Source organism: Leuresthes tenuis, unplaced genomic scaffold (genome assembly GCF_036924035.1).
Source record: "Leuresthes tenuis unplaced genomic scaffold, fLeuTen1.0.hap1 SCAF_14, whole genome shotgun sequence".
Lineage (NCBI taxonomy): Eukaryota > Metazoa > Chordata > Actinopteri > Atheriniformes > Atherinopsidae > Leuresthes > Leuresthes tenuis.
Window position 1 is genome coordinate 2,726,463 of NW_027325368.1, and position 27,577 is coordinate 2,754,039.

At 44.8% G+C, this 27,577-nt stretch overlaps 2 protein-coding genes across 10 annotated transcripts in view; both read right to left on the bottom strand.

Moving 5' to 3' along the window:
• dip2ca (disco-interacting protein 2 homolog Ca) overlaps positions 1–2,245 on the bottom strand; it is a 237,009-nt gene extending 234,764 nt beyond the window's left edge. For all 4 annotated transcript variants that reach the window (XM_072363342.1, XM_072363340.1, XM_072363341.1 and 1 more), the window contains exon 1: positions 2,001–2,245. In XM_072363342.1, the coding sequence (XP_072219443.1) occupies positions 2,001–2,079 (79 nt within the window). In that variant the 5' untranslated portion in view covers positions 2,080–2,245. The remainder of the gene's footprint in view (positions 1–2,000) is intronic.
• larp4b (La ribonucleoprotein 4B) overlaps positions 1–27,577 on the bottom strand; it is a 347,997-nt gene that overhangs the window by 293,185 nt on the left and 27,235 nt on the right. For 2 of the 6 annotated variants that reach the window (XM_072363381.1, XM_072363377.1), the window contains 12 exons: positions 26,455–26,591; positions 23,574–23,677; positions 19,295–19,405; positions 19,029–19,082; positions 17,686–17,892; positions 17,125–17,228; positions 16,618–16,881; positions 16,194–16,239; positions 15,840–16,040; positions 14,121–14,308; positions 13,931–14,042; positions 6,526–12,385 (listed from right to left, as the gene is read on the bottom strand). In XM_072363381.1, coding sequence (XP_072219482.1) covers positions 12,047–12,385; positions 13,931–14,042; positions 14,121–14,308; positions 15,840–16,040; positions 16,194–16,239; positions 16,618–16,881; positions 17,125–17,228; positions 17,686–17,892; positions 19,029–19,082; positions 19,295–19,405; positions 23,574–23,677; positions 26,455–26,591 — 1,867 coding nt within the window. In that variant the 3' untranslated portion in view covers positions 6,526–12,046. Of the gene's footprint in view, positions 1–6,525; positions 12,386–13,930; positions 14,043–14,120; positions 14,318–15,839; positions 16,041–16,193; positions 16,240–16,617; positions 16,882–17,124; positions 17,229–17,685; positions 17,893–19,028; positions 19,083–19,294; positions 19,406–23,573; positions 23,678–26,454; positions 26,592–27,577 lie in introns of those variants that run through there. The other 4 variants (XR_011907538.1, XM_072363379.1, XM_072363378.1 and 1 more) reach the window with 4 other exon arrangements.

A 27,577-nucleotide genomic window follows, 5' to 3' on the forward strand; every position in this document is an offset into this window, starting at 1 on the left:
AGCTGCAAAGATCTGTCAAATCTAATCAAGTCTAATGGTGAAGAAAACTCAACTAAAGAAAGCTAATCTTTATTCTTTCACCCAGCCCTGAGCTGAAACCCTGAACACACAAATAAAAGTTTTCAGAGTTAAATCACAGAATAAGTTCCAGTTTTAGCCGTCAGCATGAAGCAGGTCTCTCTGCACTGAGATCGGTTCACCGCTCACTGGTGTCTTCAAACCCCCCCCCTGAGTTTACCCCTGAGCTGTGAAAGGCTCTCTGAGAGATCAATAAGAAGGGAGGATGAGAACGGGTAAAAACCACAGAACTGAGCTTCCCTTGAGCAAGGCATCCAACCAGAAGCGTCTCTATTTGATCTGAGAGCCCCGAGAAACCCAGATCCATGACTTTCTCCTGTTGTTTCTGCAGGTTTTCCCTGATTCTGCACTCGTTTCTGCTTCCCGCTCAGGTGACACCAACCGAAACAACCGCCAAGAGGCCCACATGAGCGGCGCCGTGAGGCCGTTTCCCACCTCCAGACGTGTGCGGGGGGGGGGGGGGGGGGGGGGGGGGGGACAGGTCCCTGTGACGCTCTGCAGACACCTGAGTGTTGACTGTGGCGTGTTCTTGGGGGGGTTTGTGGAAATTGAAAATTTAGGTCGAAGTCTGCAGGATGAGGGGCAGCTTTGTGTTCTCTGTGCAGCGTAAACTAAGCATTTAAAAAACGTAACGGGGCATCTGACCCCGTTTACCTCAGAGACACTTGTTTGTACGAAGGGAAATTCAAAATTAATGTGTGTCGTGTCGTGTCACCCCCCCCCCCCCCCGCATCCCTGCACTTTCTCTCATCTTCTGAAAGCTGCATTTGCAGCAGTGGAAACATTAAAATGTGCTGCGAGGATTTGCAGTCAGCTGTTTAACCCCCACCCTCCTCCTTTTTTCCTCTTTCCTTCTCCATACATGGCTGAGCCCAGCGAAGCCTGCAGACTCCATGAGAAACGGGGAAAACACTGCTCACAGGCAGCTGAAATATGACACTGTGATACTCTCCAGGCTGAGAGTGCGTCTGCAGCAACGTGACATATCAATCTGGGAAAGAAGACGAGGAAGATAAAGCGGGAGAGAGGCGGGGAGCTAATGAGAAAATCAATACCTCAGCCTCCTGTAAACTCTACACTGTAGTATTATGAAGCAAAAAGCTGGGATATAATGGCTATCATTCACCCCACCCTCCCCGAAAAGCTGCCTGGCTGCAGTGTGTCATGTGAAAACTGAGTGTGGTAACAGCTGCACATAATCTAAGCAGCATGCAGCTCTCCTCCAGCATGACAACTTCTTATTGACAACCCCAAACATCAGAAAGCTCAGCAGCATTCCTGCGATGGTCCCACTGGGGGCTGCGATGCCCCCCAGCGCTCGGTGGGGGCTTTAAAGTGCATTTAATGCCGTGGTTTTTATTTTTATCTGCCGTGATGGAGAGATTAGGAACAACTCATTTGCAGCAACAACAAAAATCGGTGTTTTTCTGCGTTTTTAATCACTGCTAATGGAAAATATTTCGCATTTTCACGAGTCGTGGAACTTATTTGAGGCACTTGTGAATTCATCTCAGGTTCATCAGAGCTCAGATGCATTGGTATGAAGACTAATGTTGTCATGGTTGTGATATTACTTGAAATCCAGGGCGCATATTGAGTATACCGCTCTGAAATGTGCATTTTGAGTCCATCCTTCGGGTTTAATCTCTAATGAGACGCTGTTATTCGTGCAGTTGTCCTCCCACAGCACGCCAGGTGTTTCCATTCCTCCTAAACACCACCAAAACACCACATCCCTGCATCCAAACCACCGACACGTCCACGCGACACGGCTGCATGCGCGCGCGCGTGCGTGTATCCATTAATAATGTGGACTTGAACTTGTGGCAGCACTTTACGTCCTCGCTGCACAAACTCTGAGCCCGAACAGTTCTCCAAACAGCCCACCGAGCCGAGCTCAGCGGGGAAACGCAAGTACTCACCCTCCGACAACTCCAGCTCCAGCTCGGCCAGTTTGGCCCGCACCTCCGCGGGAAGCGGCACCGGGTCCCGGTCCGCCATTCCTCCGACAAAAAGCGACTCAAATCTGCGCTTCCCGGCTCTTTCCTCCCTGTTTCGTCTCCACGAGCTTCTCCTCGAAACCCCCAAAATCCAAAGTGAGTCAGAGCGCGTCTCAGCGTGTCGCTCCGTGTGCGGCAGCGGCGCTGTGCGTCCGCCGCAAACAAGCGTCAAGCTGCACGGAACCTGCCGCTGCCGCTTCCGGTTCTCTGCTTTTCAAAGTAAATGCACCACCTGTCGCACCTGTTACACCCAGGAAAAGGAGGGGGAGGAATTCATCTTAAAGCTGTGTTAGTATGTAAATAACAATAAAAAGAATTAATTCTGTGTATTATCACAACATTTTGTTGTTTTTTAAAAATAGATTTTGACTAATATTCCAATGATGTCCTACATTTCTTTGCTAGACAGGAAGCAGCATGTTGTATTGAAATTTTAACATTTTCAGCATTTTTTTCCCAAATGAAGAAAACAATCAGCAGTTTGAACGGGAGCAGATACCCTTTTATCTGTTTAATTATTTAGACGGTATAACTTAAGCCAAGTATTAAAAAAATGAACGTTTATTCAACTAGAAAGAAATATTTTCCTTTAAAATTGTGTTTTGAGAACACTAAAAATACCCGAAAGCCCACCTTAAAGCTATTTTCTTTCCATCTGTAGCTATAGATCCAAAGTCTTCTCACTTCCGGTGTGTCTCGTGCTAAATGCTGCTGACTTTACACCTCAGGCAGGTATGATTTACTGCAGGTGACCGAACAGACTGAAGACATCATTAACTGAACTTACACGAATTATCTGGTGTGTTTTCATCAGTCTCAGACAAAAGAAGCTGTGTTGAGGTCGACATCTTTTAAAAACGATCAAACTGATCAACCATCAGAGGGCGCCAGATCCATCCATCCATCTGTCTGGTACAGAAAATGAATGGATGGAGGAACAGGAGCTGATCCAACTCACCTTTTAGTAAAGGTGGGCATGTTTGAAACATGTTTCAACACCTGTGGCCTGATGTTTCGGGCATATTATCGCAGTGTTTTTCACACCAATCATCATCTTCTTCATGCCTCTCTGCTCCAAGCAGTGACAACAGACCCATCATATCTTACCCAGAGGCTTCCTGCTCTCACCAGCTCAGATAAAAAGATTAAAACTGCAGCAGCTTCAAAGATCCGCAGCTTTATTTGAGACTTTTCCTTATTTCTGACCCTGAACTTGGACGAGATGGTGTGTGGACGAAGTTAAACGTGAAGTAAACGGGTTTAGTTTGACCTTCTGGGTGACCCTCAGTTTCACATCCTACAGGTGGAAGCTTCAGTCTGCTGCCAGGTGACATCCAAAAGAAAAAGTGTGTGTCTTTTAGGTCCAAATTCATCTGGTGCAGGCAAAGAAAACAAAGTGTGAAATGAATCTTTGTGGGAAATAAAGTCTCTGCAAGAGAGAAGCACGCCTTGAATTTTGGTTTCTGTCACATAAACGTGAAGAAGCAGCTAGTTAGCTTAGCTTAGCATAAAGAAGGGAAGCAGGGGGGGAACTGCTAGCTTCAAGTGCCTCCCAGCAGTTCTAACAACTCAGTACTGGTCTCAGACTTTACTTCTGGTCATTAATTTACTCGAGAAAGATCCTAGGAGAGAATTGGCCTTCTGTTTGTGTGTCAACACACCGGATCTGTAGCTGTGCATCTTCAGTTTATCACAGCAGCATCGAAGGGATTCTTCTACTTTTTCCAGTCTTTGCCAAAGGTCCGGATCATCTGATGGATGGTTGCCAGTGTTCACCCAAAAGGAGACGTTACTGTAAGCTGCAGAGCTAAGAAACATCACCATGACCTGACTGCACATTGCTGATGGAAGACGGTGGGAGCAGGACGCCACCTGGTGGCTCCTCAGCCCACCTTCACGATAAGGTCATGTGGCTCGCTTTGTAAACAAAAGCTTTCCAATAATAATGATGATGATGCACTTTATTTATAAGCGTCTTTCACGACATCCGAGGTCACTTTACACTGCAAAAGATGAAAAATATAACAATGTGCAGTTAATAATATTCAGAGAATGTAAAAACAAGGTGGGAATAACAAATAAATCATATAAAATCACAAGTTTTCAGCATTGATTTGAAGAAGGAAAGAGTCTATGTTACAGATTCCAGGTGGGAAGCTATGGGAGGGAAAGGTTTTGAATGGCCTTGAAGGTAAGGAGGAGGATTTTAAAATCAGAGCAGTGTTTGAAGATCTATCAGGACGGGGCTGATCTGGTTACTGATGGGGTTCTGGTAATAATACGGTTCTGGACCGGAGAGCTGGACCAGTTGGAGTCTGTAAGGACTTGATAAAGAGAAGTGAGTTAAAGTAATTTAAAGGGATGCAACTGTGTGAAAGAGACGATTTATATGGCAAAGATGACAGTAAACGGAGCAGATTACGTTATTTATGTGAGCTTTATGAGACAGAGTGCTATCGAGGGTGACACCCATACTCTTAACCTGAGATAATAATCGTCTGTATTTAAGATCCGACTGTTAACCTTTGGATTTGGTCGATTTAGCTGTGAACCAGCGTTTTATTGCAGCTATCCAATCAGAGAGGAGCGGCGGACATGGAGGAGAAGTGGAGCTGGGTGTCATCCACACAGCAGTGAAAGCAAGTAAACGATGAACAGGAGGGGCCCCAGTACAGAACCCTGGGGAACACCGCTGGTGACTGGAAATGACCTGAAAGTACTGATCTGCTCTGGTTCATCTTCTGCTTTTGATACGATCGTTTCAGACGCCACGACTTCAGGTCATTTTCAGGTGCGCAGGGATAGTTATAGATCAAGTATATTTTGAGCCCCAAAGTACATCGACGTGCAGATTTAAGACTTACGAAACAAGCTCTTCTTGTTTCTCTCTTTGCAGCAGCTGTTTGCTTCCAATCAGACACGAGAGCATCAGCAGCGTAAGTTTGGTTCAAAGTTATCAGACGCAGCTTCCAGCTGGGAAAACTGTTGTGATATAAAGTGTTTTCATCATTTCATGCTGTTCTGCTGGAACAGATGGAGGCTGTGGGGGATTAATGTGGCCAATGATGCATGTTTAGAAGTTAAATCAACTGTCATTTTAACTCTTTTTAAATATTTAGCATAGAGACTTGAAACACTTGAAGTTTCAGTAAAAACTGTAACTGTTCAGATCATCAGAAGAACTGGACTTTCAATGTCTATGAACCGAATTAATGAACGAATAAACAGATTCAAAGATTAAAACTCAAATAAGTGAGAAATCAAAGAATGATGTGAAGAATGAGGACGGAGACAAAAACAACCCAAAGTCCGAGAGCTGAACAAACAAAGAGGAAAAGAAGAGAGAAAATAAAAGTAGTTAGAAATGAATCCCTGACAGTTAATTAGACAAAAAAAGAAACAGTAGAAGAAGAAATACAGGTCTGAGAAGGTGAATATTCGAGCTAACAGTGAGAAGTATCTAACAACCAAACACTGCTGTACCTTTAGCGCTGTTGCTAACTTCTTTTGTGCACATCATTTAAAACCTCTCACTAAGGGATGATATTTGTTCCGTTCTCTGTCAGATGATCCCACACTGCTTCAATAATGTTGAGGTCCGGGCTCTGGGGAGGATTCATCCCTCCATAAGACCTGTTGCCACTGATTTTCAGTCCACTTCTTGTGTCATTTGGCACAGCTCAGCCTTTTCTCCCTGTTTCCCTTCCTTAAGAACGGCTTCTTGACAGCCACCCTTCCATGGAGACCATTTCTGATGAGGCTTGGGCCAACAGTAGATGGATCAGCTGAAGGTCCAGATGCATCTCTCAGGTCCTGTCAGGTCACAGCTGGATTTTTTCCTCTTTCTTAAGGACATCACTTTCAGATCCTGTTCATCTGCTGTAGATAGTTTTTTAGGCCTGACACTTCTTCTTTTGTCCTCCACTTGTCCAGTTTCCTCAAATGTTTTAAGGACCCACTGCACACCATGCTGAGATATGCCAAGTTTTCAGCTAATAGCTCTTTGGGAATCACCTTGTTGCTGCAGAAATCCTATTTTCTGTCTGTCAAACTGTGTTTTCTTTGCTGTTTTTCATAGATGCAGCTAAAGAAATGGGAACAAATGATGTGTCTTTGTAACAAAGTGCCTAAAGATCCAGTTTAAAACGGCTTCTTTGCTAAGTTGTCTGTTCTGTGTCGACACAACACTGGTTCATCCCTTGAGTTAGGAGCCTTTTTTCTGCCTGAATGCTTCATAGCTCAGAGTTCAGTGGCTGAACAAAGAAAAAACACATTCCTCTGGACAGAAAATGAGTGAAAAAGCTGAAATTGTCCAAAGAAAAACTGATGAATGTTCAGCTCTTCTCTGTGGTTAAATGCAGAAGTTTTTAATCAATCAACATAACTGGTTAAAAACACGATTAAAACTGTTAAAACACACATGCAAGAAAGGACAGCGGCTCCTGAACAGTGCCTAAATCTTTATTTTTCAGTAAGCTACATTTTTTTCTCCAAATTAGACAGTTTTACATCATGACACGAGAGTAACTTAAATTATCTATAGCCGACATTTACGCTTGATTCCAGTCTTGATGGAAGAAAAGACCCAAAACATAACAATAAGGGAACAAAAAACCAAAAGAGAACAGAATGAAAAATAAAAGAAGCCCTCTTAATCACAGCCTCCGTGCCACGTGTTAGTTTATCTGTCCAAACCCCAACAAACGGGGAGTCTTCGATTGTCCACAGCTGCTAGCGTAGCACAGTAAGAGTGTTAATGAGTTAAACCACAGTGAGTTGATAAAGAATCTGCTTCCAGTCAGTTGTTGTGCATTCATTGTCATATTTTTCTGATAAACAAAGCAAGAACCAACCCCTCGGGGTCAATTTCTTCCAGACAAGATGCGACCCTTAAGGGAAAAAAAACAAAATGGCACTGTCAAAATGGGCTGAGGAGCAGGAGGCCGAGGCGACCGACAGGCTGATATGACGTGACGCTCCATGCAGAAGTCCACGAGTAAAAAGAGCTCATTTAACGAGTGTTTGAGTCAGCGAGGCCGCCGAGGCGTGCAGAGCCGGCCCAACCCGGGCGGCGCCATCCAGTCCGAGGCACCGCCCTCCCCTCAACAGTCACCTTTCGCCCCGGTCTTCATTTCTGGGTTTAGTTATTCCACACATGCACACATTCACAGTCCAGCGGCGCCGGATCGGCCTCCAGCGGCGCCGGATGGGCCTCCAGCGGCGCCGGATCGGCCTCCAGCGGCGCCGGATCGGCCTCCAGCGGCGCCGGATCGGCCTCCAGTCAGTGGGTTCACGCTCACGTTTCCTCCAGGAACGGGACAGAAAGACAAACTTTTAAAAACCACACGAAAGGTGAAAGAAAAGTCCAAGATGGCGAGCACTCAGCTATGTATGTACAGGTTAAACTGCCCAGTCAAGTTGAATAATGGCACCGGTATTGTGTGTTTTTTTTGTCCACATGTGATCAGAAGGTTTGAACAGACGGTTGCTGTTCTGTATGTGCCAGAAAACTCCCCGTGAAACAAAAAAAAAGGTGATTCCAGTAGAGCTCGTTGCATCTCAACTCCACCAAAACAAAACAAAGAAAATCATTTGTACATTTATTTCTCAGGAGAAGAAGAAGAAGAAGACATTTAGGCTGATTAACATCGACAGGAAAACCTCAAATCAATCAGAAGAGGAAATTAGTACAAAACACCAACGTTTTTGGCGGATTTACGTCTGGTTTAGCAGGAATATGGACCCTCGGGTGGGAAACTCTTTGCTCAAACTGCCACAACAAATAAGGCCCAAAATGTACACTTCAGGGGCCCAGAACGCTGCATCACCTGGCGGCGTTTGGCAAAGACTTTCCCCCTTCGGCGCCACCTGCTGCACAAGCTGAAGCTGTGAAGGTTTCCCTTTTGATCGTCACACAGCAGGAGGACAAAACTGAGACGTGTCCATCAAGCATCGCTCTTTGCAACAGCAGCTCAGGAACTCCTACTTCGGCTTTCTCTTTCTTCAGGGCTTCCTTTCTCCTTCGCCCTGAAAAAAAGCCGTTCAGGGTCTGATCCTCTGGCGCCGACAGACCCAAAAGTGAGAGGAAAACCTGCCGAAGGTGGTGAAACCGAACTAAAGACACGCTAACCTGGCTGAGAACCTCCTGGATTACACCTTTTCATCCACACTGAGAATCTAAAACAAGTGTTTTTGGAATGTCTGGAGACAGCAAACCCAGCTCTGATCCCGCTGTGAACGGACCAATCAGCACCACCGCTTTACCTTGATACAGAAGTCTAATTATGGCATTTTTCAGGAAGGTTTCGTTCCCATTTCAACAAGAGATGAATGCCGATGAGCTTCAAAGACTGTTGGCTGTTTAAGTCTGAAGCAGAGGCAGCCTCTCACCCCCCCTCAGACACATTTATTCCCAAAAACAGCTCTTTTTTCATCCCTGTGGCTCTAAATATTGCCTCGTCATGCCGCCCATCTAACACAATGCAGTTTGATTAAATACTGGAGTCGCATACGAACGTGTCACAGCTAGAAATGTTAGCAGTATTAGTGTTAAGATCTACCTGAAGATATATCCCATCATGCCTTTTGCTTTTACATCTAATTCAACCTTAGATATGTAGTGCTTTTCTTGCTGAGCAGCTTCTGCATTCAGACTCTGAGACCCTGGCGCTGAAAAACAAAGCAAAGTTCCTCTAAAGATGCACAAAGAGCGGGAAAAGGAGAGGCCGGCGCTGTAAAGAGGATGCTGGTGGACACTCAGCTTTGTGAGATGCTCGGTGGGACCACAGGCTCCTTCCAAATTGTGCACAGTGAGGAAGAGGAGGAGGAGGAGGAGGAGGGCGGGGTTACGGCCCACAGAAATGGAATGAAGACAACAAACAATCAACAGAAATGTACAATCAGACGACCTGCCGAGCGGAGCAGAAATCACCCAAAAACATCAAAAAAAGTCAAAGGAAAACGTCTCCAAAAGCACAACAAACACATGTTTTTATATCCTACATCCAGCTCAACAGCGACATTATAGTTAACAAGGATCAATATATTTTTATAATCATTTTAAGGTACCTCTTATATTTTTCTGAGTATTTACAACTGTACAAGCAAAGCACACACTTCAAAGTGCACAGGTTTAATACAGTATCGACTAGTTGCATTTACAAGGTTTACACCCCCCCCCCCCCCCCCCCCTCAAAAATAAACCACCTGAAACTATTAAACAAGGAACCTAAAGAACAATCCAAACCACTCCTTTTCGTACGCTTTACAGAAAGAAAGGAACTGCTGCTGGATCTGTCCTCTCCATGCGTCACGCCTCCTCAACGTTTTGGGGGGAAATAAACTCTATGCTCATCTTGTATAAAAGTTAAGGCAAAGTCATTTTTCAAGTTTAAATAAAATTCAAGTTTCTCGAACACTGGATGGATTCTTTTTCTCTTTTTCCAACATTTTGCGTGTTTTTTTTCATTCTCCCACAAAAACAAAAAGGAAACTTAATGATATTTCTCATGGAATAAACAGCACTGCTTTATATAAATAGGTGGATATGGTTGTTTTCAACTCTTTTACCATTTCCACTGATGAGGAGAAAAGAAAAGAAAAAAGAAACCAAACCATCCGAGTGCGTCTCAGTCCTTCAGAAGAGAGTTTAAACCGAACTCAAGCTTTAGGGTCCAAATCAAAAGCAGCTCTGACCAGGACTGCAGGCGTTTTCTATCCAGCAACCTTTAAAGAAGCTCTGCCCCCTGCAGACAGGCTCCTGCTCCCTCTAAGTGGGATTACCCAGAATGCTTTGCGTTGCAGGAAGACTTGAGCGAGACCTGCGAGGTTTCCCACCGCAGATGCTGTGTAGTAAAGTGGTTTATTTAAGGGTGTTTTGCATCTTAAGGTGAAAACTGAAAGATTAACCTGAACATGGGAGGGGGGGGGGGGGGTCACATCCGGCTTTTTATGTCCCAAAAACATTCATTTAGACATTTTTATAAGGATTACAGTTTTACTTTTTATACATTTAAAGATCTGATTGGTTATCTGCCGCAGTGGCTGCTACAGTAGACAGACTTCCAAAGCAAAGTTAATACCACAAGTTCAACAACTGCCCCCCCCCCCCCCCCCCGGAGAAGGTTTCCCAGGTGATTCATAACCTGCATCCTTCAGCACATCCAACTCTGGAGTGCGCCGGTCAATCTTTTCCACTTCTTCAACATCAAACACTCAGAGGAAGAAGAGAAAAGGAGAAAATCAGGACATAAAAACAAAGACCCAACGGGCGAAGACTCGATGAAGAGGAAGCAGGAGGAGCCGAACGTTTCAGCTGCTCGATTCTTTCACCGGTTTGAAAACACGGAAATATTTAAAGGACGTTCGGTTCTTCTTTCACGATCCAGAACACAAAGAAACCCACCCATCGCTGTAAGTGGAATACAAAAATACTTCAGGTCGTCTCAACCTTCTCACTTTCCATATTCATCGGTTACACACGTGCACGCGCACACGTGCACACACCTGCCTGACACCCAATCACCGCAGGTCTGCACCAGCTGCTGGGACGAAAGAAAACGCCACTTTCAGCGCCGCGTTCCACAAGCATCACAAGGAGAACAAAAAGGCTTCCACGAGACGAGGTCCTGTTCCAATCTGCTGACCATCGGGACTCAATTCTCCCGCCGTCTTCAGGTCGGAAAAATCCAACAAATTCGCCCGCAAGTCTGAGAAAAGTCTGGGAAAACGCCACCGGTGCGAATAAGGTTTTACGGATGTAAATCAAGTATTTCGAGCCGCAGCTGAGTCCAGGATTGGACGCCTAGCACCGTATCTTTGAGAGAGAACTAGAAACGTGCGAATGACCAGAAGCGCCGCCGCCTCCGTGTTGGACGCCAGATATTCGGTGAGCTCACCGAGCATCTGAGGGGCGGGTAGTGTTGATTTCCCTCTAACTGGTTGCCGCTGTTTTCTCACCTCGGATGAGAGGGAAGCCATTTTTTATCATTTCATCAGCCTTAAACCCACCTGGTGTCTCACTTCCTTTCTTCCTTCCACACAAACCCGCTGAGAACCCTGCAGGAAGCCAGAGTGACGGACAGCTGACCAAATAACAACAAGGTTTTTGGTTCCTGCACAGCGAAACAAATACAAAAGCGCATCAACTTTCAATTTCCAACAGATTGATCGGTTCCCAACTCGTCTTTAAGGAAAGCTTTTGTCGGATGAGCCGTTAGATACAAGCCGTCGTTAAAAAAAACTAAAGAGATCAGCACAGGGAGGCGATTCCTTACAGAGAGAAGGATTAGAGGAAGAAGACGCTGAGCCCAAACCCAGCCGTGATAATCAGTAACTGCACCAACAGTCTGCAAACACAGCCAAAAAAGTCTTCTAGTGTAAATAACTCAGAAAAACAACAATCGCCGAAGCCTTCGTCTGACAGGAGTTAGATGTTCGGTTGCATATGGATGCAGAAATGTATCCTCTACCAATAATGAACCATAATTAAGCTACATTAAGCTGCACAACGGTGCCACCCAACATGCAGACAAACCCGTCAGTATGAAAAGCAAACAAAAGGGAGTTCGTTTCAAGCACTCTTTCCCATCATCCTCTGGGGTTTCTTCCAACAATGCCCTGCTGCTCCACACAAAAGACCGATTTAATCCCACAAGGCCAGAGCAGAGCCAATAAATCTGGGTGTTGGTTGTCCCGACTCGCAGGTCGACACAACGGAAACGCAAAGTAAAACTGGAAATTAAAACAAAAACAGCAAATAAATAGAATAAAATGAAAGAAACGGTGCTCTACATGCACAGTAAAGTGCTTTTTGTCTGCAAGCCCTGATCCAGAAAAGAAGGCGTCCTCTATGCTTGTTTGTTACTGGTGGTTCTGGGGTTGATGAACTGAGTAGCCCTGACTTATTTTCCTTTTTTCAAACGCATCTGTGGAGCGCAGTGGGGGGGCGTGGAGGACCGGGAGCCGCCCTACTGCGGGGACTTGGGTGGGGTATTATTGTGGGGATCTTTGCTAGGGGTTTTCCCTGGATGTGGGGGCGGGGAGGCCCACCGCCCGGCTGGCCTCCGGGCCTCTTTTAAGGGTCTGCCTGTGGTGACGGCCGCCGAGCCGGGTTTGGAGCAGGGGTGGTATGTCTCTCTGGCTTTGGCCTCCCCTGAGGGGGTGGGGGCGTCAGTGCACTTCCTGTCCTCGGCTGTGGAGGCAGCACAGGTTGGCTTGGCTTCCTTGGGGGTCGGCGGTTGCTGTGATGATGTCGGGGTGTCCTTCACCCGCTGGCAGATCTCTGCGTAGGAGGGCTTCCTCAGCTCCTGAAGGAGAACGGAACAGCTGTGAAAACACAGAAACCTGCAAAAGACAAACTCAAAGCGCTGCAAAGCCTCCAGACTGGAGATCGTCTTTCATCCCTGGGAAGTGCATCGAGGTGGGACCACTTCATCCATCCAGAAGATATTTAGATAACTGGAGATCCATATAACGGAGTGAACGGGGCTTAGAGCCTCTAAATAAGGCATTATCCGTCTTTATTTCACCAATACTTTAAGAAGAATGAATGAATGAACGTGTGCTATAGCTCTGTTAGCTCATAGCTGCTGTTATGTGGCTACTTGCAGCTAAAGGAGAGCTAACGGAGGGATTTCTACACAGGCACTCTACTGGGCCCACTTCATCCACACGCCCCCCTGCAGCACAGTTTATTCACTCCGTGCTCTGTGACAGTCGGCTAACTTCACACAGAGTTTGCTGCTGATAGTTTTGTGAATAAAAACAGTATATTATAAGATCAGAATCTTCTCCTCCAAACACTAAACCCTTATGATTGTAAAAGGGTACATTTGTCACCAAACTGGCAACAACACAACAGTTGATGTGAAACTTGAATGACATTAATTACAGTTTCTGTCTCACTGCAGTTGATGTTAAATGTGTTTTCTGTGCACAGCTCATTCACTCCGGTAAGAACGTCCATCTTACTCAAAGTCGTCAAAATCTGATAAATATCCTGCCATGTTGCACAAAACTATCAGCAGCAAACTCTGTGTGAAGTTAGCCGACTGTCACAGAGCACGGAGTGAATAAACTGTGCTGCAGGGGGGCGTGTGGATGAAGTGGTCCCAGTAGAGTGCCTGTGTAGAAATCCCTCCGTTAGCTCTCCTATAGCTGCAAGTAGCCACATAACAGCAGCTATGAGCTAACAGAGCTATAGCACACGTTCATTCATTCATTCTTCTTAAAGTATTGGTGAAATAAAGACAGATAATGCCTTATTTAGAGGCTGCATCCTCTAAGCCCCGTTCACTCCGTTATATGGATCTCCAGTTATCTAAATATCTTCCGAAGGACGCCGACTTTCACCAAACTGTTCTCAGTGAGCAGATGAACGTATTTCATGCCAGAAATAAGGTTTAAAAACACCGGAGTTCCCCTTTAATTACAACATTATGCAAACTATTAGAAACTATGCAGGAGAAAATTTTCTCTACGGAGAAAGAAAAGTTTGTCAAAACCTCTGCTTTTAATCTGCTTTAATCTTCTATTCTGTTGGGAATCTAAATCAAAGTCAACCTTTCCCAGACTTCCAGGTCCAACAGCTGGTGAACGTATTTCATGCCAGAAATAAGGTTTAAAAACACTGGAGTTCCCCTTTAAAGTATTCACACTGAGGCCTGCGTCTGCTTAAAGATTCAACGTTTTCTTCTGGGAGGAGTGAGAATTCAGGTTGTGAATCAAATCAATTCCAGATGGTGAAGAATTACGGCTTCAATTAATCTAACGTCTTTCTTCCATGAGTAGATGGATCTGTTGGTGACTGAGAGGCAGTAAAGAGTGAAAAACAAAGACAAATCAATACTGACTGTGGCGGCGCCGTTGACCTGCACCGATTTGCTTGCAGTGGACAAAGTGCCGGGAACTCGCTCCACGGACAGCTGCACCTCTTTTGGCTTGACCTCAGTCGTCTTAGCCTCCCTAAAAACAAACAGAACATCAAAACAGGTGTTCGCCACAAGCGTAGCTGCACTTCTCAGCCATCACTGGGGTTCTTACACTGCTGGGGCAGGCGGAGCAGGACTCTGTGGCGTGCCCGGGGTCGGGGGCAGGGTCGGGGCCGGGGTGGCCGGGGCGGCCGGTGAGGGCTGGAAGCTTGGGGGCATCGGGGAGCTGGAGGACCGGAGAGGCTCTTTGGGAGCCACTGGGGGGAGCGCTCCTCCACTGCTGGAGTCAGCGCTTACATTCTGTAACAGCTGCAAACACACAGGAAGAAAGAGAAACACCGGATTAGGTTCTTTCACTTTAAATTTCACACGAATGTGCCAGAAACACGCCCCCCCTCTGTTCATTGAGCTCCTCTGGCTGCCCTTAGCATCAGATCCAAGTCCCTGATGTTAGCTACAAAGAGCTTAATGGAACGGCTCCATCTACTTGAATGCTCCTGCAAAGGCTTCTGTCCCAACTGGGTCCCTCCGTTGGTCCCAGGATTGTCGTCTAGCAGCTCCTACACCACGCCTAAGACAATCCAAACTCTGTTCATGTGTCGTCCCACGATGGTGGAATGACCTACCGAGCGCTACCAGAACAGGGGCGTCCCTGTCTATCTTCAAGAAGCTCCTGAAAACCCAGCTCTTCAGAGAGCATCTCCTATCCCAGCACTTCCCTTGTACTTCCCTACCCCCTCTATCTCTGCACTTTATCTTTCTGCACTTCCTTCTATGCCTGCACCCTATCTCTACTCTGTCCCCTCTGACAGAGTCGGACTCCTGGGTTCCTTCTATGGAGCTTATTGTTAGCTTTTTATAAAGCTGTTATATCTTCATTTGTAAGTGGCTTTGGATGAAAGCGTCTGATAAATACAGAAACAGAAACTCTATGCTTGACCGAATAGTTCATAACACATTTTTCTGCAGTTATTTCAGTTTTACTCTGACTTTAAGGTCAATATTGAGAATCCTGGCCCCCAAAAGAAAATCCTCGGTGCAAGTAGGACCCGAAAATTTGCCAAAATTCTACAAGAAAAGGTCACATTTTGTCTAAAAATGGATTTGTCAACAAACATTTCACAATGATGTGGTTGATGATGCGCCTTTATGACAACATCTGCACTTAAATGAACCAAATAACAGCTAAAACGTGAATAATAAAGTCTTTCTGCTCTTCCTTCTATGCCTGCACCCTATCTCTACTCTGTCCCCTCTGACAGAGTCGGACTCCTGGGTTCCTTCTATGGAGCTTATTGTTAGCTTTTTATAAAGCTGTTATATCTTCATTTGTAAGTCGCTTTGGATAAAAGCTTCTGATAAATACAGAAACAGAAACATAGAAACGGGATTTCCTGCAATGTTCCGATGATATTTACAACCTTTAAAACTACCGTTGGATCGTTCCATTTGACCCGCCGTGATTCACAGTCACAGCCAGTCGGTTTGTGGAGCTCCACAGATCTAACCGTAAAGCACTTTGATCAACTGGGTTGCTTTTAAAATGCGCTTTAAAGAGGAATAAATATGACCTTGACCTATAGACCTTGACCTTGTCACACTGCAGCTGCAGAAACTGAGTCTGGAACAAACTGAGCCAGAAACAGAAGTGAAACTCAGGCTCAAATATCAAATATAAGCATCTTTCAGCTGGAGAAACTCATTCGTCGCTCATCAGGCCGCCACAACACTGCCGAGGGGAGCCTGGACACCACGTTCAGGCTTAAATAAATGAACCAATGAGTGTCAGAGTAGCAAAAGAGTGACTCAATAAACACGAATGAATCCACACCGCACACGGAGCTGGTGGTGTTCTGTTTACCCGTTCCTTGGTGGGTCCAACAACGACACTGCTGGCCAACCGGTTGTCGAAGACGTCGTCGGTTTTGAGCTGCCCGGCTGCCCCGGGAAGCGGAGGGAAGCTGGAGAGGCCGAGCTCAAAGCTCGGAGATGGAGGTTTGGGAGGAGGCGGCGGTGACTGGGGAGTCACTCTCTGCAGGGTGAACACAGAGTCAGCAGAAAACTCAGGGAAGGAAGGAGGTGAAGCAAAAGTGACAGACAGCAGGGGGTCTGGTGACAGCTCACAGCTCCCTATTCATGTCACTTTAACTCAAACTGGAATGTAAAAGGAAAAGAAAGGACTTACTGTAAACTTTTCGTCCCTCTTTTTCCTAGAAGCAGAAACATTTTTCCTTTAAGAAAGAGAACATCTCAATTTACAAACATCCCTTCTGCCTGAAAGTGACTCAGCTTCAGACAAACTGAAAGAATATTGACCCCACACCACATTAAAGTCCACGCTTCTGTGTTATTAAGTCATCGTGTCTCTTCCAAGAAGAAGGACTGTTTCATGCATCTGAGGAGGTGTTTATGCTGCTTTCAGAGCCTCTTTGGGGTAATATTTGTGAATGAAACCCTGCGTTTACTTGTACCTTAGACTGAAGAAACAGAAACAGGACGGATGTGTTTGTAAAAGTTAAAACTTCTCATTGCTTTGGTCAAATTAAGACAGGATACCATCATAAATGCCCCACAGAGGCAGATGGTGACCCACTGAAGGAGAGTCCTACCTTCCTCTGCCGACTCCCAAGGAGTAGTCTGTGGTCGTGGGCTCTGTGACTCGCCCGGTGCCCCCGGGGTCTCTGCGAGGGAAGGCCGCAGTGGAGGATAACCTGGTTCTGGGCTGGCTGGTGGGAAGTCGCGTCGGTGGGCTGCTGCGAACCCCGTTGAGCCTCTCGCTGGGGAAGCTGGCAAAGAGGCCGGGGCTGTCCAGGAGTCCAGTGCTGCGGTCTGCCGTGGGGATGGTCGGCCTCAGGTGAGGTTTACTGTGATTCCTGCGGGAATAATTCAGTTTTGTGTGACAAGCTGAAGAGAATAAGCTCACGCACGATGCTTCTGATGTTTGCTTGCATCAAACTAAGATGACTGAGGGTCTGAATGCTGTGACCAATAAAACCACATGACAGACACAAGGAAAAAGCTTCAGGATCACTTTAAATACAAGGCCTACTGATTTGTTTAGGAGATCAAATGACTTGGGCCTGGTTTTTCAGTGGATTTGTGATTGAGGCACAAACCTGTTCCTGGGTGAGAAGTGTCTGACAGAGAGGTGCGACGTCGCTGGTTTGAAGTTGTGGGAAGTAAATCCGTTGATGAACTGGTTGTTGTGAAACGGGGCAACCTGGTGAATAAAAACCCGACAAATCAGTGAAGTGAACTCTGTGCTTTTACACGTCAAACTGCAGGGAATAAAGGAGGGAGTGCAATGGTCCAGAGTCCAGGTGGGACCTTAGACCAATGCTGCAGAGTGGGCCAAAAAATCCCTGCAGAACCATGAGAGAGACTGATAACGTCCCACAGGAAAGCATTACTGCTGCTGCAGATAAGTCAGAGTTTAGCCTCCTGCTTCTGCCTCAGTTTCTGTTAAATGAATAAAGTCATCCTCTGTTCATCTGAGGCAGTATTTACCCGAGTTTAAGACCTGAAAGAGGGCGACCGCCACAGTGAAATGTCTCCCTGCTGTGGACTCGTTTCCCCTCAGACTGAAGCTCCTGAACGCAACTCAAAAAGTTTCCAAATCTTTAACTTTCACAGCCTCAGAGTGCGTTCGATCGCCCGTTATTCGCCGAGCATCTTACCAGCGCGGGGTCGATGAAACTGTGCGTGGTTGACCAGGCCTGCGGCGTGATGAGGCTGTACAAAGGGAACTGCTGCTGCGGGCTGTAAACCGGCGGGATGTAGTAGGATGTGTAGCGCTGCTGGGCGTAAGGGTTCACCTCCACTGGCCGGTATCCGTTCTTTGGCATGAAAGTGTTGATAGCGATTGCCTTCGCCTTTATCCTCGCCTGGTGGAGAACAACACGGTCAGAGCTACTCGCAGAACAGAGATTACCCATCATGCATTTCTCAGACTGCCTGGAACCTTCAGGGTTGAGGCCTGCAGCTCTAAACAAATCGAAGCCCAGTTATCCCAGCTTTAATCTCCACTAAAGAGCATAAAACCTGTTAACTTTATTCATGAATGATGTTTTCCGTCGGCTGAGAGCAGCTGCGGGGGTGGAGTCAGCCCCCAAATGAACTGGGGACACGATACGGATTGTTTCCCAGCTCCAAAGAAACAAATAAAAACACCCACAACATGAAGTTACTCTGCATCTATCAAACTGCAGCGCCCCAAGGGTTAGGGTTAACCCGACCTTTGACCTCAGAGAAAAGCCCCCGGTGTCGGAGGCTAAAACGCCAGGACTTTGGCAGACGAGCTTCTCTCAACATGACTGAGCTGCAGTGAGACGCACTCATGAACCTAAAAAGCTGTGCAACGAGATTAAAAATAACTCCGGTCCTCATCGGGAGTACTCAGGTATTCACGTGATAAAGTATTACTGTTCACAAAGTCCTCATCAGTGGTAACTTTAGCACGCTGATGGACGCCGCTGCACACCTCTGGCTATTAAATATGCACGAGTTCTTTTTTAGCAAACAGACCGCATTAGTGAAGTTTCGGCCTAAATTAAAACAGTAAATTGCAGCAACAGCCGTGTAAAATCCACCGAGACGCTCAGGTAATCGTGCAGAACTGCTGCAGCGACTCAAAGCCAGTACCAGTATTACCAATTATACTCAAAAGCAAACAAAGAGCAGTTATTGGAAACGCTGATTTACGGTTTACTCCAGCAGGAAAGCGGCTCGAAGAAGCCCCGCTGCAGGCAGATTTAAACATCATTTAAAAAAGAGACTGAAAACCGATTCATTACGCATCATTTCCGACTCATAAGCCTGTTTTTAAGGACAGGGGGGGGCTTTAATTGAGCTTAAAACACTAAAAAAAGGATGTGAATTAGTCTTAGAATCACAAAATATAAAAGACAGAAGAAAGGTAACAACAGTTTGGTCACAAGTGATTATTTACACCAACATTTTTGGATTTAAATGCAAAAAACTAAGAAAAATCACGGCTTTATGTAGAGATGACGTCAGCTACCTTAATGGGCTTCCCTTGAAAAGTCTTCACTTCCTCACGGAGATACTGATATGCCTTTAGGAAACAAAGTGGAGACAACAGCATTATCTAATCTAAATGTAACAAAGAGACGTGGCAGATAGCTTTCATGCTTGGGCTCTGAATCTGGACCAATATGCATGTTAAACAAGAGTTTTTAAGCTAATCAAATGCTAGGAAACAAAAACTCACAGAGTCACAGTGGGAGGGATTTAGGCAAAGTATTAAGTGTTCAAACAGGTCGTTACCTGCTGTGCATCCGCCTCCGATTCAAAGGTGATGAACCAGTTATCGTTGTAGGCAAACTCACAGTTGATGAACTTGGGTAATTTGTCCCCTTTAAAAAGGGCTTCGACCTCCTGTGAAACAAAGCAGGAAACAGTTTGAATTTGTTGAGCTCCGTTACCAGATATACTCGCTGTGTACCGACTGATACAGGTTAAACAGAACATGTTCGGCTGGTTAAACACATTATTTATCATTGTGTGAGAGCAGGAAAGGAAACTGGTTTTGGATGTGTTAAACATCAAAGTTCATCTCAGATTTTATAACCAACAGAGGCAGAAACATTGTATTCAGACTGTTGCCGGTTCAGTTTATGCAGTCATCAAACATTCCTGGCTTCTGGCCACACCTAATAAGCTGTCGAGACAAAACCTAAAGGCACAACTGGTCCGATAACATGACGGCACACTGATCTGTATTTAACAGCTCGGGTGCTTCGTCGACCAGTTTAGCCAGACACCAGATACTAGAATTACAACAAGGCTAAAATAGGTCGATTAACATGCCTGAGTCACGTTGTAAATTACTTATTTGGCTCTGAATAGTTTATGAGGCTAAATGCTAGACTGTGTGACAGAAACATAAATATTATCATATCCTGAAACATAAAACATCCACATTTATTTATGTCATCTGTTAGCTTCTGTCTCTCACTCTGTCACAGTGCTAACACCCGAACCTGACCTCCACCTGAGGCAAGGTGAGGCACAGCTACAACGTGTTAGCTTATTCTCTTTAAGCTACTCCACCTGAGGCAGGTGAGGCACAGCTACAACGTGTTAGCTTATTCTCTTTAAGTAACTCCACCTGAGGCAGGTGAGGCACAGCTACAACGTGTTAGCTTATTCTCTTTAAGTAACTCCACCTGAGGCAGGTGAGGCACAGCTACAACGTGTTAGCTTATTCTCTTTAAGTAACTCCACCTGAGGCAGGTGAGGCACAGCTACAACGTGTTAGCTTATTCTCTTTAAGTAACTCCACCTGAGGCAGGTGAGGCACAGCTACAACGTGTTAGCTTATTCTCTTTAAGTAACTCCACCTGAGGCCGGTGAGGCAAAGCTACAACATGTTAGCTTATTCTCTTTAAGTAACTCCACCTGAGGCAGGTGAGGCACAGCTACAACGTGTTAGCTTATTCTCTTTAAGTAACTCCACCTGAGGCAGGTGAGGCACAGCTACAACATGTTAGCTTATTCTCTTTAAGTAACTCCACCTGAGGCAGGTGAGGCACAGCTACAACATGTTAGCTTATTCTCTTTAAGTAACTCCACCTGAGGCACAGCTACAACGTGTTAGCTTATTCTCTTTAAGTAACTCCACCTGAGGCAGGTGAGGCACAGCTACAACGTGTTAGCTTATTCTCTTTAAGTAACTCCACCTGAGGCAGGTGAGGCACAGCTACAACGTGTTAGCTTATTCTCTTTAAGCTACTCCACCTGAGGCCGGTGAGGCACAGCTACAACGTGTTAGCTTATTCTCTTTAAGTAACTCCACCTGAGGCAGGTGAGGCACAGCTACAACGTGTTAGCTTATTCTCTTTAAGTAACTCCACCTGAGGCAGGTGAGGCACAGCTACAACGTGTTAGCTTATTCTCTTTAAGCAACTCCACCTGAGGCAGGTGAGGCACAGCTACAACCTGTTAGCTTATTCTCTTTAAGTAACTCCACCTGAGGCAGGTGAGGCACAGCTACAACGTGTTAGCTTATTCTCTTTAAGCAACTCCACCTGAGGCAGGGTGAGGCACAGCTACAACCTGTTAGCTTATTCTCTTTAAGCTACTCCACCTGAGGCAGGTGAGGCACAGCTACAACGTGTTAGCTTATTCTCTTTAAGTAACTCCACCTGAGGCAGGTGAGGCACAGCGACAACGTGTTAGCTTATTCTCTTTAAGCAACTCCACCTGAGGCACAGCTACAACCTGTTAGCTTATTCTCTTTAAGCAACTCCACCTGAGACAGGTGAGGCACAGCTACAACGTGTTAGCTTATTCTCTTTAAGCAACTCCACCTGAGGCACAGCTACAACGTGTTAGCTTATTCTCTTTAAGCAACTCCACCTGAGGCACAGCTACAACGTGTTAGCTTATTCTCTTTAAGTAACTCCACCTGAGGCAAGGTGAGGCACAGCTACAACGTGTTAGCTTATTCTCTTTAAGTAACTCCACCTGAGGCAGGTGAGGCACAGCTACAACGTGTTAGCTTATTCTCTTTAAGTAACTCCACCTGAGGCAGGTGAGGCACAGCTACAACGTGTTAGCTTATTCTCTTTAAGCAACTCCACCTGAGGCAGGTGAGGCACAGCTACAACCTGTTAGCTTATTCTCTTTAAGTAACTCCACCTGAGGCAGGTGAGGCACAGCTACAACGTGTTAGCTTATTCTCTTTAAGCAACTCCACCTGAGGCAGGGTGAGGCACAGCTACAACCTGTTAGCTTATTCTCTTTAAGCTACTCCACCTGAGGCAGGTGAGGCACAGCTACAACGTGTTAGCTTATTCTCTTTCAGTAACTCCACCTGAGGCAGGTGAGGCACAGCTACAACGTGTTAGCTTATTCTCTTTAAGTAACTCCACCTGAGGCAGGTGAGGCACAGCGACAACGTGTTAGCTTATTCTCTTTAAGCAACTCCACCTGAGGCACAGCTACAACCTGTTAGCTTATTCTCTTTAAGCAACTCCACCTGAGACAGGTGAGGCACAGCTACAACGTGTTAGCTTATTCTCTTTAAGCAACTCCACCTGAGGCACAGCTACAACGTGTTAGCTTATTCTCTTTAAGCAACTCCACCTGAGGCACAGCTACAACGTGTTAGCTTATTCTCTTTAAGCAACTCCACCTGAGGCAAGGTGAGGCACAGCTACAACCTGTTAGCTTATTCTCTTTAAGCTACTCCACCTGAGGCACAACTACAACGTGTTAGCTTATTCTCTTTAAGTAACTCCACCTGAGGCACAGCTACAACGTGTTAGCTTATTCTCTTTAAGTAACTCCACCTGAGGCAAGGTGAGGCACAGCTACAACATGTTAGCTTATTCTCTTTAAGCAACTCCACCTGAGGCACAGCTACAACCTGTTAGCTTATTCTCTTTAAGTAACTCCACCTGAGGCAAGGTGAGGCACAGCTACAACCTGTTAGCTTATTCTCTTTAAGCAACTCCACCTGAGGCACAGCTACAACGTGTTAGCTTATTCTCTTTAAGTAACTCCACCTGAGGCAGGTGAGGCACAGCTACAACGTGTTAGCTTATTCTCTTTAAGTAACTTCACCTGAGGCAGGTGAGGCACAGCTACAACGTGTTAGCTTATTCTCTTTAAGCAACTCCACCTGAGACAGGTGAGGCACAGCTACAACGTGTTAGCTTATTCTCTTTAAGCTACTCCACCTGAGGCAGGTGAGGCACAGCTACAACCTGTTAGCTTATTCTCTTTAAATAACTCCACCTGAGGCAGGTGAGGCACAGCTACAACGTGTTAGCTTATTCTCTTTAAGCAACTCCACCTGAGGCCGGTGAGGCAAAGCTACAACATGTTAGCTTATTCTCTTTAAGTGCGAACGTTACATAGATGAAAGAATGCTGCATTCAGGTCAATGTGCCCTTCTGGGGTTGCTCGTTGGACTTGATAAGCCTTTGCCTCGATAAGCTTTCAGCATATTTCTTTCAGAATGTTCTGGACACTATTTGTCAGGATAGACTTTGTTGGCAATTTGCATAAAGAGCATATTTGTCTGCTCCTGTGTCCTATGATTCGCTCACAGGCCACTTTATTAGATACACCTGCTAGTAAAAGGCTGGACCCCCTTTTGCCTTCAGAACTGCCTTAATTCTTCGTGGCACACTTTCAAAGAGGTGTTGGAAACATTCCTCAGAGGTTTTGGTTGTTAAAATTAAATGGGGACATCTTTAGAGTTCAGATGAAATGAGTTGAGTCCGCTGCATAGAAACTATCCCTTCTTAATTAGGCAGAGCAGTATATAAACTCTGTAAACATGCAGCTTATTTTTACTCTGTGGGTTTCTTTAAGTGGCTTCTGCTGTGACACAACAATACAAACATGGGTGGAGAAAACTATGGAAAGTATGTGAACTGTGTAATCTTTGTCAGCTCAACTGGTCTTATAAGGCGTGTCATCACTGCCGTGGTTCATTTTGACAACTCAAACATACAAGAAGCCGTTTTACCACATTAATAAATAGTAATAGGTATTCTGGGAGTGAATGTGTCATAAATATGGCATCACTGACCTCTATGGGTGTGCTCTCTGGAACTTCTCTGAGGATCACGATGCAGCGGTTCTGATTGGGTCGCACCTTTTCCCCCTTCTCATCCACCTGGACCAATGGCAAAGCTGGAGGAATCACAGAGAACCAAGTTTCAATAGAAGCCACATGAAAGAGGTCGTTCAGTGTAGATTTAGAAAGGTCAAGAGCAAACCCAGAACAAGTTAAGCCTTTTTTAGTGAAGAAAACAGTTAAATATCCCATTTAGTTAAGGATTCAGACTCTTTGTTGTGACATCTTCAGCTTTGGTCCATCCTTCTCTTATCAGTGGTCCTTGCAACTTGATTTAGAGAAAACACAAACCTGACAGAATGTGTTTGATTCGACCGATGTGTCAAAACGAGTCAAAACTAAATAAACGAGTGTAAAGGAACTGATAAACAGGATCGAGTCAAGGCACAGTTTCAATAGAAGCTATATGAAAGAGGTCGTTTAGTGTAGATTTAGAAAAGGTCAAGAACAAACCCAGAACAAGTTAAGCGTTTTTTAGTGAATAAAATAGTTAAATATCCCATTTAGTTAAGGATTCAGACTCTTTGTTGTGACATCTTCAGCTTTGGTCCATCCTTCTCTTATCAGTGGTCCTTGCAACTTTATTAGAGAAAACACAAACCTGACAGAATCTGTTTGATGAAATTAGGAAAGGCGAACACCGACCGATGTGTCAAAACGAGTCAAAACCAAGTAAACGAGTGTAAAGGAACTGATAAACAGGATCGAGTCAAGGCACAGTTTCAATAGAAGCTACATGGAAGAGGTCGTTCAGTGCAGATGCAGAAAGGTTAAGGATTCAGACTCTTGGTTATGACATCTTCAGCTTTGGTCCATCCTTCTCTTATCAGTGGTCCTTGCAACTTGATTTAGAGAAAACACAAACCTGGCAGAATCTGTTTGATTCGACCGATGTGTCAAAACGAGTCAAAACTAAGTGAACGAGTGTAAAGGAACTGATAAACAGGATCGAGTCAAGGCACAGAACGGAAGAAGTGTACAAGAAGAAGAAAAAGCCCCACAGCCTCCATCTTTTTGATATAAATAAATGGGGGATGAAGAAGGGCCTTGTTCAGACACGTAATCAACAAGCCATTGATCGACACCATAGAGAGTTCCTTTATGTGGAAGGGAGACCCTCACAAAAGGACAATAATCAGAACAGTGCCAAGTCCTTTAAGCAAACAAAGGTTAAACTATATATGCTGACAATTCTCCACGTTGTAGGAGGAGGAAAGCGGGCACCGAGAATCACTTCGTTCAGACCATCTCTGCAATGACGGCATCACTTTTTTTAGCATGTTTTTCTGCAACGGTGGCGAGGAAATTAATCAGGATAGAAAGAAAGACAGAGAACAACTCCGAGTGAAGACCTGCAGGAAAGGCTTTTACATTGAAAAAACACATCCACACAAAAAGAATATGACGTAAAACGGCCTTAGAAGGACTCCAGGAGTCCAGTAAAGGAGAAACACCTTCTTCAGACACTTTAAAATGGCTCCACCCGACACAAGTTTGAAGAGTTCCAAGAAGATATGGAGGAAAACCAACGAAGAGTGTGTCCCAAGTTATAAGAATCACCTAAAAACAGAGTAAAAGCTGCTGTTGCTGTTCTGATGCTGCACTAAAAGTATGGAACAATTCGAGTCCCAAGGACGTCTTTAAAGGACTCAAATGTTTCCTCAGACCTTGGGTGACTGCACCAATACAACTGTAAGTATACAAAGAGTTATTCGTCCATGGAGGAAATTCTTGGACCTGAGATGCTGTTTTAGTAAAGTGTAAAGAATGAAGAATTCATATATTTCAGTTTGGGGTCTTTAGCCAACTCCTTTATCTTCTCTGCACCACTTTTTAGGGGCTGTATTTAAAAAAAGAAAAGCCTAAATAGTAGGACTGAGCGATTTAATCGATTTTTATTTTTATTTAGCAAACTTTATTATCGATAATAATAATAATATAATAATATATAATATATATTTATCGATTTTTATTTTTATTTAGCAAACTTTATTATCGATAATAATAATAATATAATAATATATATTTATCGATTTTTCAGCCATGAGTATGTTTTTTTTAGTTTTTTTTTTTTAGCAAACTTATTGAAAAGTCAGACGTTACAATTAGTGAAAACAATTGTAACTGGGGGGGGGGCACATTATACAAAACAGTGATCAATTATTTCATATAAATGCTATATAAAGTGTATAACTCAGTGGTTTGATGGCTTTTCTGTTTATAGAATGTAGGATTGTTCTAATTTATTGTTTGAGCTCCTTGTAAAAATTAAAAAAGATGGTTTGTGATTAGAGAATAATTTGGATTTGTGTTTATGGTATTTAGCAAATAAAAAAAGCAGGTTGATGATGTAATATTAACAACATAAACATGAGTCTGCTGAAGACATGTTTGTTTGTTTCCGTTTGTCTGGTGGTGTTGTCCTTCCGGTTCAAAGGTCAGACCACCGTCCAATCACACTGTCCCTTTAAAATCTTTCAGAAAATGATGAGTATTAAATCGTATTGGATCGAATCGTATAAAATCGTATCGTAGAATACCGTGTATCGTATCGTGAGATTCAACTTCCACAAAGCCAAATATAAATGTGAGATCAGGGCCATAAAACAAAAGCAATCTTTCACACCAGAGAGGATTAGTTTCAGCAGCAAATTAAGTCGTGTGTAAATCCGACACGAGCAGGTAAGACTTTAACAACCCGAGTTTGTCTCGTCTCAGAGCTTTTTCTGCAGGTAAGCATCGATCACACGGTTTATTTCACCCTGAGGTTTGAACTGTGGCAGAAAGCATGAAGCCAGTGACGCACGTTGAAAGCAAACAACGTTTTACTCACATCGTAAAATATCCACAATCAGCTCCACGTCGGTGCTGAGCTTTTTGACGTGGTCCAGGTTGGCCACCGTCACAATTGGCACATATTGGTCACTGTCCATCTGGGAGATGAGGTACATGTCACTGGCCAGGTTCTCCCTGACAAAGAGGAAGCAGATCAGTTAGTTACGCTTTAAGGGAGGAGCTCAGCCAGCCGAGTGTCCTTTTAACTGTGGAACACAACCTTTATTTACTCAGATAGCAAATATTTACTCAGATAACACTCGTGATTATCATCCCACACGGTCGCAATGAAACAAACCACTCAAGGATTAATGATAAAACGTTTATAAATAATAATAACAGTTCATAAAGGCTCCAAAGCAAAGGCATTACAGATGATTTATGGCTGTCTGCAGCATGCGATGCAGAAGTCATCTCCGGTGAGTGCGCTGGAGCGGCTTAAGGTTCAGGATTCATTCACAATTCAAACTTGATCTATTGATCTAAGGAAAACTTGCTGCTAACTCAGACCAGTTTGGGCTTCTGCACCAAAGACACCTTATTGGGGCTGAGAAAGCACCAAGATGTGAGTTATTTGATGGAAACGTGGTTTCTAAGGCATGTAAAAAGGTCAACATCCAACATCTTCTGGTCTCGCGACCGAGTTTGAGTTCAAGTTATTCAGAAGCCGCTGGTTTCACTTTGAGCCGCACAAATGGTTCGGCTCACATCACCTGCCAGCATCCAGAGCCGACAGAACAATTTACACATCAAGCTCCACGTTACCAAAGTCCCTGCAAAGTCTGAGCGGGCGGGGGGGGGCAAAAACCAGACATTATTCATGCCTTTCATCTGAGGACACAAACCACTGCTGCCATTACAGGAGAAAGAGTGTCAATCAGTGCTGAAATGGATGTTCAGCACTGCGCTTCAGATTTAACGGGTCTCTCTTAGGGGGGGCGGCGATATGGCAAAAATATCATATCATGCTTTTAAAAAAAAATAAAATCACGATTTCGATTTTATCACAATCTTAAATTGAAAAATGAAAAACAGACAGTGTTGCACAAGTATTTTGGGCTGAGCAGCTCGTACCGCGGCTCAACTACTGGAAGCAGGGGTTCGAACGCCTCCTTTTCTAC